At 55.4% G+C, this 11,511-nt stretch overlaps 1 protein-coding gene across 3 annotated transcripts in view; it reads right to left on the bottom strand.

Moving 5' to 3' along the window:
* Window positions 1-2,425: 2,425 nt before the first annotated feature.
* ELL (elongation factor for RNA polymerase II) overlaps window positions 2,426-11,511 on the bottom strand; it is a 37,531-nt gene continuing 28,445 nt past the window's right edge. For 2 of the 3 annotated variants that reach the window (XM_025210282.1, XM_025210283.1), the window contains exons 9-12: window positions 9,194-9,260; window positions 7,804-7,975; window positions 6,606-6,650; window positions 2,426-5,752 (exon numbers count right to left, since the gene is read on the bottom strand). In XM_025210282.1, coding sequence (XP_025066067.1) covers window positions 5,648-5,752; window positions 6,606-6,650; window positions 7,804-7,975; window positions 9,194-9,260 — 389 coding nt within the window. In that variant the 3' untranslated portion in view covers window positions 2,426-5,647. The remainder of the gene's footprint in view (window positions 5,753-6,605; window positions 6,651-7,803; window positions 7,976-9,193; window positions 9,261-11,511) is intronic. The other variant, XM_025210284.1, reaches the window with a different exon arrangement.

Below are 11,511 nucleotides of genomic sequence, written 5' to 3'. Positions count from 1 at the left end.
TGCCCGGCCCCGGCAACGGCACTTCAGAGCCACTGGGACCAGTTTCCCCGCAGCCACGGGTGGAAGCTGGATGGAGCGCGGGGAACCGGCCTCGCCTGCCTGGATCCAGACCATCCGCCGGCAACTGGGCCGTGGCCAGGGCAGGAGCAAGGGGCAGGCCCGACCGGGGGCCTGGTAGCAAGGACTGTGTCCCAGCAGGGCCCCCTCCCGCGCACGGCACGGCCGGACCTGGGGCACCGGAGCAGACCCATGCGTGCAGCAGCCTAACACTGGGCTGGGCGATGCACGGGCGCTGTCCCCCCTCCTCTGGGCAACAGGCGCCCACACAAGCAGCAATAACCCAGACAAGCTCCCCCGGCCTGGGCGGCCCCGGCCCCCCGCAACCAGGGCTACAGGGAGATTGCTCTGTGCGCCCGATGCCGCAGCACAGGTGGTTGCCGCTGCGCTCCCCTCCATGCATCACATCAGGGATCCCCTGCCCTGTGCTGCAACGAGCCGGAGGTCACAGAGGTGGTTGAGGCCTGGCTCTGCCCTGGCCCCCTTCCCCACAGGGCCAGCCTGCTGCTCGGGCACGGCCCCAGGGCCAAGGGGCAGCCGTGGCTGGCTTCCAATCCTCCAAGCAGGAGGATGGTGCCGGGCCAGAGCTGTTGGCAGAGAGGAGTGGCTGGTAAATTTCCACTGGCAGGGCTCTCCCACGCAGCGCGGCCAATGCTCCAAGCGCCCGTTAACTGGGTCACTCTGCCCTGCGCCTGGCATTCCCGCGCGCTCGCCCTGCTGCCTCGAGCACTGTCGGTTTGTGTTGCAGCCGGGGCGCGGAGGCAGGGCCACCCACGCTCCCTTCCCAGCAGCCAGCGCCACCGGGGACCCTTCGCTCCCTGCAAGCCGACTGCTCCAGCCCGGTGCGCAGGGGTGCGGGAGCTGGAGGGCAAGGGGGTGCAGGGAGCCAGCAGAAGCCAGGGAGCAGAGGGCCAAGAGCTCCGGAGTGGAGGCAGCATGGGTTGTGCCGCAGCTGCATGCAGGGAACAGGGGCCTGCAGCCCCGGTTTCTCTCCCAGAAAGAACAAGGGACACGTATGGGCACATGGCAGGGCAAGGTGGAGGACTGATCTCCGCACAGGCACAGAGGGCAAGTGGCCTGCCCCAGCGGTGCTGCAGGGGCACTCGAGCAGCAGGACGTACCCCAAGGGAGGGGAACGAGGGCAGCTGCTGCACGGCAGGCCCCACACCTTCCCCTGTACCATCTGCATCAGTTGCACCCACCCCTCCGTGCCGCAGCTTCTGCGCCAGCTCCCTCCGCTCCAGGGCCAGCAAGGCCTGAGGCAGGCGATTTTGGGATTGTGGTGGTCTCCCGTTCCTGCCAGAGCTCGCGCACAGGCCAACCCCAGGGTAGAGCGGCTGACGGCTCCAAGGGCACGGCCGGCACAGGGGAACCAGCGCAGGCCCCGCGCGGGTCCCCAGCCCCTTTAAGCACGGCCCCCCCTGGCTGGCAGCGATCACTGGCACATTAAATTTTCAGCTGGTGACAGAGTCAGGTTTCGAGGCTGCAGCCGGGGGGCGGCTGGGCCGGAGCAGCAAGGAGCCTGCGGGAAATTTCCACTTGCCCGCTCAGCTGGCTGGCCACCTTTGCCTCCTGCAGCCGGTGCCATGGGCAGCAGGGTGGGCACCGAGTGGTCCCCGAGGCCTGGAAGTGCCAGGGTCTCTAGTGCCCCCACGCTCCCGGTGAAAGGCATCTTTCCACGGCACCCTGTCCCCTTCCCTCCATGCCCAGGGGTCGAACACGTCTCAGGGCAGAGGGAAGCAGCAGGACTAGGAGGGACGTTGCTCCACAGGCCAAATCACCAGCTGTAGCCCAGTCTCTCTTGCCCCCGTTCTGCAGCTGTAGGACCTGCGAAACCTGCTGCTCCAAGCAAGGCCCAAGGCTGCCGGGCTGTGTCCCTCCCCACCCCTGCCCGCAGCCACCCCAGCAAGTAGGGCAGTGCTGACAGGGAGTAATGCTGTTAATCCGCCAGCCGGGACAGCAGATTAGCATGGTTCACCTTCAGCAAGCACCTCGCTCCCTCTGCTCTCAGCTAGAGACTGCACCAGGCTGGGGGGAGCTCCAGTCCTCAGCTCAGTGTGCAGAGAAGACCCTTGTGCCACGAGGGCCCGAGTCCAGCTGCAGCCTCCAGGCCGCTCCCGAGGACCAAAGCCCCCTCGATCCCAAGGACCGGCCACAGCAGATGCAGAGCCGCGTGGCATCCGGTGACCCCGAGCTGTCCCTCCCCGGGGGGCAGCCATCTCTGGGGTGTAGCTGTGCTGCAGCCGTGCTGCAGCCGGGCACCGCTCTGCCCCTGAGCTGGGGCACATCTCAAACCTCATCTTTCTGCCATCCCACATCCCCCTCCCCTCGCACCGGAGAGAAAGAGACAGCCGTAGAGGGGTTGCTTTCCAATACAGTGAATTTATTATATGTTGCAAAATCAGCATTCAGCTTTTTAGTGTACAAAAGGACACTAGCTCTTTTAAGAAAAGATGAGGCAAGCTGAAGACTCTGCTGCTGCCTTGAAATCGTAACATTTTGGCAAAGTGAAAAGCTCTTTGTAAACTCCAACTCCATGGCTCAATATAGTTGTATCCACAGTACAATATTACAAAGGAAAACACGGGATCAATAAGTTAGATCAGACTTAGGTCACCTACAACTGGTTTCTATTAACCCAAAAAGCACAAAATTTGCCTAGCTTCATAATAGCTAAAAGGTAAAAAAAAAAGAAAGAAAAGAAAAGAAAAAGGCAGATTTGACTACGTTTCTTTAACACAGTCCAAAAAAAGTGAAGCAGAAAATAGTTGAATGCTAATTGGGTCTCACAGTTTGGATATTCATTAAATATTTTCAGTTTTATATTCCAATTTTTAGAAGTTCCAGAATATACATGTAAATGTACACAATACATCTCCGTATACAACTCTGTTTGCAAAAATATCTTATAGCAGGTGTATAAAGATTGAGATCCATCTCCATTTCCTTCCTTCCAAAAAAACAACCCCCCCCTAAAATTGCAAAAACCCCTTTCCAAACACGAAGGAGCAGAACAAGAAGTGTTTCCACGGAAGAATCTGTTCAGCTCGGGGGCCGAACGGCCGCCTCTTCGGCCACTCGAGGTCTGCGGTTCCTTCTGCTCACGAGAGCAAACGGACCTGGGCTCGTTTGTACAGACACCGTCTCTGCTGACCGACACGTGCCAACACCACGAGCCAGGCTCTGGGGACTTCAGGAGATGGTGCCTCGTGGCACAGATCTCGTGCTGTCACCAGGAAGGTGCGGCTTCCTGCCACCGCAGGGAAGGCTGGCGCTGACCGAGCTGGCGGGGAAGCTCTCGTGGCATGCCCAAGGGACCACAGGAGCTTTCCAGGCACGGACCCTATGTCTGCAAACAAGGGGGAGGGAGCCCTGGAGCAGGGAGGCAGCGACACGTCTGGACTCCAGTGCCGTCCACGCGGACGTGGGGCAGCAGGGCTTTGGGGCCCGACAGGAGCAGGATCCAAGCGCAGACAGGGATGCTGGGGCCTTCCCCTGACACTGGTGCTAGTGGGGAGCAGCAGAACCCAAACGCCTCCCACGCCTGCCAGATTTGATGTGGAAGGGGGGATATGCAGACCCACCCTGCTGGGACCGAAGCTTTCGCTTGGAATCGACTCTCCTCGCCACAGGGAAGCGCCCAGAGATGCGTAATGCTGCGGACAGACAGCTGGCCCCTATGCCAGGACCTGCCTTCCCCTGCCCTACGCGGCTCCAACAAGCTCTCGGGGCAGGGGAATGGTGCGAGCCAAGTGTTCCTCGAGACTTCAGATGCTTGCTAGGACTTTATCCTATGGCGTGATCTGAAGGAGGAATAAATGGCAGGGACCAGTCTGCTGCAGGGAGCAGAGCCCTGTGGGCCCTTCTCTCTCCCAGCTCCTCACTGATCCCCTCACTGTCAGGCCTTTGCGATGCCGGCCGGAGGGGCTCAGTGGCCAGCTGGCTGTCCACAGAGCATGGCTGGAGAACCACTGTGCTGGAGCTAGCGTGCTCAACACGGCTCGAGCCGCGGGACATGCTCTCTTCGGCACTCGTCCATCTCTGACAATGGAACGCCAAGATCCCGGGGGAGGGAGCGCGGGGTGGAGATGCGCTAGGATCCTGCTCGTGTCTGGACAAGGCAGGGAAGAGAACACCAAACACTTTAAAAACTATGTACAACTCCAGCAGCGGCTGCCCCAGGCGACAAGCCAACAGCCCTCACCGCAAAAGCCCCGTCTCTGCGGAACCGTCGCATCTGATGGACTTGAGGCCCCAGGGACAGTGGAGCAAAGGGAGTCTCTGACCACCCAAGGCTGGCTTCCTTCCTCCTCCCTGCCAGCGCTCGAGGCAGTGGGCAGGACCCTCGGCTCCGAGCGACGTGGAAGAGGGAAGGAACGAAACGCTGTAGGGCTGGCAGGAGCAGAGTGGCACAGACCGTGGTACAGAGGGCACCTCTGTGCTTGTGGGCTAGTTCCTCATGCCACCAGAGAGAAAAGACTGCAACAAAGCAGGGGGGACGGAGCACGAGCGCCAGGGACTGCCGTGGACATGGGAGCTGGCTGCCACGGCAGGCTCAGGCACCTGCTCCGGCACCCGACTCACTGCTGCAGCTTCTTTGGAAATGTGCAAAACGGAACAAAACAGAACAGAACAGCACCCATCCGAGCCCCTCCGGCAGGTCACTGCAGTAACAAAATAACTTATCTGGGTAGCTACCAACCAGCGTTAGTAATACTGCAGCGAGAGACAGGACAGGTTTGGAAACACTTGGCCTAAAAGGAAAAGGGAGGCACAGGTTTAGAAAAGATGCTCTTTTTTTATACAAAAATAGACCATAGTCTCATTAGCAATTAATAAAATTGGCTGTCTTGGTATAAAACTAGAAAAAAGTCAGACGGGCAGGTCTCCGGCTTCCGGCCTCACACACCGCAGCGGTCGGCCCAGTCTGTGCCACCCGTTCCAAGCGTGCGCTGCAGGAAAGGTTCCAGGTATGAGGCATCTGGCATCAGCGCTAGACTCCAGGGGCAGCGCAGTCTCCTCCGGCCGACACCCGGCCCGGCGGGCGCAGATTGGACAGGACGATCCATCCAAATCCCCCAGGCCTCGCGCTGCTCGTGTGCGGAGCTTGAGCCGCTTGCACAGGAACAGTCGCGGGTGCCGGAGGAGGAGGTGGTAACCTAGCAGCATTCCAGTTCCTCGCCATTTGCAGAACAGAACAGAACAGGCAGTGCCGGGCTGGGACAGCTCCACGCCGCTCCAAACCTGAATCTGAGAAAACCACCAGCTCTTTACCTTTGGGAGTTGCGTTTGCCTGGGGTGAGTTTTCCCTTAAGTGTCAAATGCTGGCTTCAAAAAACAAAACAAAAAAAAAAAAACAGCAGATTTTCCTTTTGTACATTCCAATGTTTGGAGAGGGGATGCTTGAGAGGACCATGCCGGGCACTGCTCCCTGGCTCGGGCCAATTCGCCATCACAAATCATCCCCAAGTTCTTCCAGCTATGAGGCCTTAGTGCTCCTCTCCAAAAGGAATCCCGGCTTGTTGTGGAAGGGGCAGTAATGTCCAGGTCAATGTTTTTACCCTTCCCTGTCCAGATCCTAGAGCCAGGACTAAAACTGCTGTTGGTCATACTCTGCTATCAATTTTTTTATGTGAGCCAGTTTGTTGTGGAGGTATTCGCAGCGGTTCTTCTCCTGACTGTAATTCGGGTTCGTCTGCAGGGGAGAGGGGAAGTGCAACGACAGATGTTAACTCTCCAGTCCCACCCTCCCCTCCTTGGCAGATGGGGAAAGGATCAGAGGACCCCAGGATGTAAGCATCGCTCACAGGGCTGCCACGCGAGTGCTGGATGACTCCTCTTGCTGGAGCAGTGGAGGGGCAGTCGCCAGCCCTGCATCCAACATGCCCCGTGGTCTGGCTGCCCACTCCTGGTTCTCGATTCCTACTCCTCTTCTTCCTCCCTTAAAACGTTCCTGAGCTCTAGTGTGCAGCATGGCACAGCTTCACTGGCAGCACACCCAGGCCAGTCTGCTCTGCCTGCCTCTACCTCACCTCCCTAGACAGCAACCAGGACTGCTGGCATGTCTGCAAGGCATTACGGGCACAAAACGCATATGCCAGTGTCCTCAGCAGGGGATCTGTATGCCCACAGCAGCTGTTACTAGTCATTTTGAGCACAGATTATATCCAAATCCACCAAGAACCTCCAGTCACAGGTACGCAGACCAGCGGGATCTGCCTGCCCTCAGGTCACACCTCCAATCTTCATATTGTCCTTTGCTACTTCTGATGCTGACGGCACTTTAACCCAGGCATGCTTTGACCAGCAATCAGGCACGTCAAAATGCTAACGTGGCTCAGAGATGGATCCACTACTGAGCCACTGAGCACCACTGCAACAACAGAGGGAGCGTGGGCTTCCAAAACCCCGGCCAGATGCACCCCAAGGTAAAGCTTTGCACTGGTAACCTGACGTATGAGAATTACCCGCGACTTGCTTGCTTGTCAAGTGAGGTCCATTTCTTACAACCCCCAGCCCCTGCCCATGGCTGAGGGATTCATACTCACCTTTTTAATTTTCCGGTATTCCTGTAAAATTTGATCATGGATAGTCTGAAAAGGAAAGGATACCATTACCTTTTCCTGCCACAAAAACAGTAACACTGGAGTCACTGTAGTGCACAGCACATCCCAGATACCCAGAGCTGAGAACAGCAAGAACGATCCCCTTTTCCAGAGCACAGTGCTTGTCGATGAGCAGACAGTTAAATTTCCCCCAGAAGTGTAGAGAAAAGCTAACTTAATAGCTAAAAATGTGCACTTGCACATATGCAAAAATAACCGGGTGGCAAAAGCCAAAGGTGAAAAAAGTAGCCAGCTTGAGAGGGGATGGAGTGGGACATGCACAGAATATGGCATGACCACCCACCAGCGATGTAGAGCATGAGCCTCAGCCTTGCTACACTCCACGGGTGCAGTCATGGCTGTGGGAGAGAGCCTTGCTGTGTCACTTGGCTTACAGGCTGAAGGATCAAGCTCACGTGCCAGTCATTTCTCTGGGGCGAGGCGAGCCCCCGTCTCTGCTCCACAGGGAGTTTAATCTACAGCAAAATTGCTGTTTCCTCCACTGAAAAGTCTCGTTTTTCTTGGACCATCAAAATAATCCAACAGAGAAAAGCGAGGGCATTTCAAAGGGAAGGAAGGACATCTGAGCAGGAAGGAAATGCTGCCTAGTACAGTGGGGACCCTGTAAAGAATAGCTTTTTAGTCTCAGCAAAACTTATTTTCTCAAGGTAATGAATAGTTAAAGCTTTTTGAAATCAGTCTGACAGTTTGACTAATGCTGGGCTATTAAGATGAAAGCTTCAGGAGAAACAAATGACCCCATGCTAAGCCCCTTTCCAGCTCCGATACCCTCCCATATGTGTGAATATCATTTTTCTGGCTCGGGTGATGTACTAATAGCTGCCAGCAGGTTTTGGCTGGGGATGCTGGTTGTCTAACTGAGGCTGCTCCCTGTCAACAAGTACCGCAACGTGTGCTCCGACTCAAAATTGAAGGTACTGGGCTCTTGGACAAGCCGCCTGCGAAGCTGTCAGCTGCACGCACACGGCGCATCCATCAGTCTGGGGCTGCCCACAGCACATCCCACACAAACACACGCAGTGCCTGCGAGTGCCCACCTTCTGGCACCCCACAAAGCCGCTACCAAAATGGGAACAGCAACTGCATCCCCAAGTGCTGACGCAGCGATTTGTGTCTCTACCTTGTATTCTTCCGAGCCCTGCGAAAGCTGCTTTAGCTGCGAGTCCAGCTGTGTGAATCGGCGGGTTATCCTTTCTATCCGGGCGTGCAAGTCTCTGTACTCATTGTACTCTGCGTTGAAGTCGTTCTTGTAGCTCTGACGCTGCTCCAAACAGGAAATGGCTGCGTATTTCCTAAAGGGAACAGAGATCAGTTAGTCGATATGAAGGCCTCGTCCCAGGTTACTATGGTGCCAGAAAGCTGAACCAAGGGTCTCTTGGGCGTTTGCCTTCCAAGGCAAAGCTCACTTATTAGAAGTGGCAGCTGACTTGGCTTCCCCTCTCTCATCTCTTCCTTCTTCCACTCGCAGCAAGACGAGATCTTAGGGCACTTATACACGTGACGGACCTCTGCTCCAACGCGTGCTAATTAGCATGTGTCGGAGCAGACTCGATTCTGCTGGAGCATGCTAATTCGCAAGCTCCGGAAGCTTCCGTGTCACACGTATTCTGCATCCCTGTGTTTCAAAGTGGCAGCGGGGTGCTTTAACTAAAGCTCGAATGATCTTTAGTTAAAGCGGCCCTGCCACCATTTTGAAGTGCAGGCCACTGAATACACATGACACTGCGGGAGCTTTAATTAGAGCAGCTCAGAGCTGCTTTAATTAAAGCGCCCCCTCGACCCTGGAGGATGTACAGATGCCCTCAGATTGTTAACCACTCCCCTCCCACAAGTCAGAGGGCACACAGGAAAAGCAGGTAAAAACGGACTGCTCTCACTCGACCTGGCATGAGTTCCACAAAGAGGTTCATACTCAGTACCGTGACTGAAAGGGGGCTAGTGAGACGCACTCTGAACCCCGAGGTGAGCAGACTCTTGCTGCAATGATTTCAGTATCTGTCAGTCAATGTCCTGCAACATCTAAAGACTCAGAAGTTACAGATCGATGCACTTCCCAACAAAACGCGGGAAAGCAGGTTCTCACTTCCCCAGGAAACCCAGCACACAGGATCTCCAACACCTTCAGGACTGCTGGTAAGCAACTGCACTGCCGCGCACTGAGCATGCTGGTCCCTCTCACTGTTGCCATCTATACCATGGGATGCGTTTAATCCTTGAAGACCCTTCTGGCACAGGCAAGGCTCAGCAAGCACTTTTGACACCAAGATGTTATTTTAAGGGCAGGTCTCATGACTTGCTGCCCAGATGGCAGTCCTTGACTTCCAGCATCAGGGAGTCGTGAGAAGAGCTGCTCTACATCTAGCTTTAAGGCACAAGTTTGTGACTCTGGACCCATTGTTTTGGCTTTTTCCTCTGTAACTAATTTGCTTTCCAGACTTTAATATAATCAGCAAGCCTAACCGAGTGGTAATTGGCAAGTCTCAGCATGATGGACCCACTGATATACTTACAATAAATAATCAGGCATTTCTGAAGTTAACGTTGGTACAGTAGAGTTATTGCATGTTCCATTTAAACCTGAAAAATAAAAACCCAGTCACATCGGTCCCACATCTGACAGGGTCATTTATCAGTCCAGCTTCATACACCCATTTAACCAAATGCATATTCCTTGATGCGCACACTGACTGAAAGCAGTGTCAGTACCGTGAGGGGGCCAAAACCTCAGGACTGCCAACACCACACAAACCACTACATTGACAGTGGCCAATGCACCAAGCTGCAAAGACATTTCTGAATTTAATTGGTTTATAAATATCGCTGCGTGCCTGTAAGCAGGGATAACATGCTAATCCCCACACCGGTGAGCTACCAAACATGATTCACAGCGTCCAGATGGGCAGATTAGATAATGGAGCAGGATGTCCACGTCCCCTCCAATCTAGTTCTGTCGCTCATCCCACAGCCCCCTTGGAGATGGGGTGAAGGGATACATGTGACAGTGCCTCGAGGGGTTTCTGATTGCATGTGGCAAACTATTCCCATCACTCATGCAGGTCTGTAGCCTAGGTGAGCTCCAGAGGGCACGCCGGAGCACCCTCCATGCCATGGAGCTGGAATACCAGCAGCCTGCAGACAGGGAGGAGCGGAGAGGACAGGACAGGACCCTTGGGGGCTTTGTAGGGCAACAGAATAGTGCGTGGCAGCAGGAAAGGGTACTACGAGTACACCCAAAGCAGACATCACAGCTTCAATCTAAGCCTAGCTTGGAATGACTGTTTCAGGGGAGGGCACAAGCAGTTTGGAAGGGGACTGGTCCTTTCTGAACTGCGCAACAGTGGTTTCCTAAAGCCACAGAACCCAGCCCCCGTCACATGAGCTGCTGCAGAGCCAGACAACCCGGCCCAGCAATGGCAGCACGCTACCCTCTGGCCGCTATGCCGTGCTCCCCATCTCTTTGTGGAACCCCGAGGAGCTGTCACACGACCCCAGTCCTGAGGAACGCCCTGGTGCAATGCTCGGCCAGACCCAGCTGGAAAGTCAACCTCAGCCCATGAAGCAATGGTGGCAGGTAAGTGGCTCCAAAGGCCCAAAACAGGGGGGTTTCTTACTCCTCCACTCAACCTCTTCCTCCAGTGGCTCAGCCAAGCGAGCAGTGCAACTGCCCGTGGTCCCGTAACACTGAAAGCACGCAAGGGTGGCAGCGTAAGCCCCAAACCAACCCGCATGGCACCAGCAAGTGTTACTCTGGAGCAAGCCCTCCGGGGAATGCAAGAGAGCATGGAAGCCCAGAAGCTCTTTCCAAGGCTAAGCCTGGCCCTGGTTTGACCCCACGGCTGCCAGAGGCTGGAAAGAAAGGAAATCAGCAGCAGGCCTGGGAAAGGGGGTATGAGCCTGGACCCTGCTGCTGGAGACTGGAAACAGTTCGCCCCAAAGTCCTTCTTCCCTGATCCAGAGTAGGGATAAGGTGTTTGATGGGGGCCAAGGTGGAGGCAAAGCACCAGGGACAGAGGAAAGCCAGCAGCAAACAACAGCTATCCCAGAGGTTTCTTCTGTTCGGGAGCGCCACCTGCTGCCTGCCGCCAGGGGACCCAAGGCGAGCGCCGCCTCTCCACATCTCAGCGGCAAATGCTCAAGCGAAGCATCCTGGACTTTGTTTTGTTCCAGTTCCTTGTAATCCCCAGGCGACTGCGTGCCGAACCGAGCCACCCTACATGTTTCATCAACGCCATGCGTGTAGCAGGGCTGTGACAAGGACACCAAAGGACTCGTGTGAACCACTACGCTGCTGTTACTGCTACCACCCTCCTACTTCACGCTCTGGCTTGGGATTTTTGTCAGTGTCAACAGCTCAGAAACTGAGAAAAGGACTTGGAATATTTTGCTATTGAGCAAAGAGTGTCAGGAGAACAGCGTGCATATTCTACAGATTTATGCCAAGGTCAAGGAGGAAAAGGAAGAAAAAAAAAAAGTAGAAGGGAGGGTAGATTTGCACCTTTCAGACTATCCAAAGTAGATCTGATCAGAGCGTCTGAGTTCAAGGGCATCCTAGAACCACTCTAGCAGGTGCAGGAGAACAGGAGACCCAGCAGTGCTTTTCACTGGTGTTAACCGCCTGCTGCTCTCAAGCTCCCTCTTCACAAGGTGCTCTTCCCTTTAACCAAAATACTTCGTTCTATATATGAGAACTCAAGTGCATTGTCCCGACACCACCCAGGGCAGCTAGGATCTGGAAGCAACTTGCAAGAGAAGTGGTGCTGGTTAATACCCTGGGGTGTTTAAGAGGAGGCTGGATGAACACTTTGCCGGGGTCGTTTGACCCCAGCAC

The sequence above is a fragment of the Alligator sinensis genome, unplaced genomic scaffold, assembly GCF_000455745.1.
Source record: "Alligator sinensis unplaced genomic scaffold, ASM45574v1 scaffold1354_1, whole genome shotgun sequence".
Lineage (NCBI taxonomy): Eukaryota > Metazoa > Chordata > Crocodylia > Alligatoridae > Alligator > Alligator sinensis.
The sequence above is the reverse complement of the archived record's forward strand: the minus strand, read 5'-3'. Positions and strand labels throughout refer to the sequence as shown.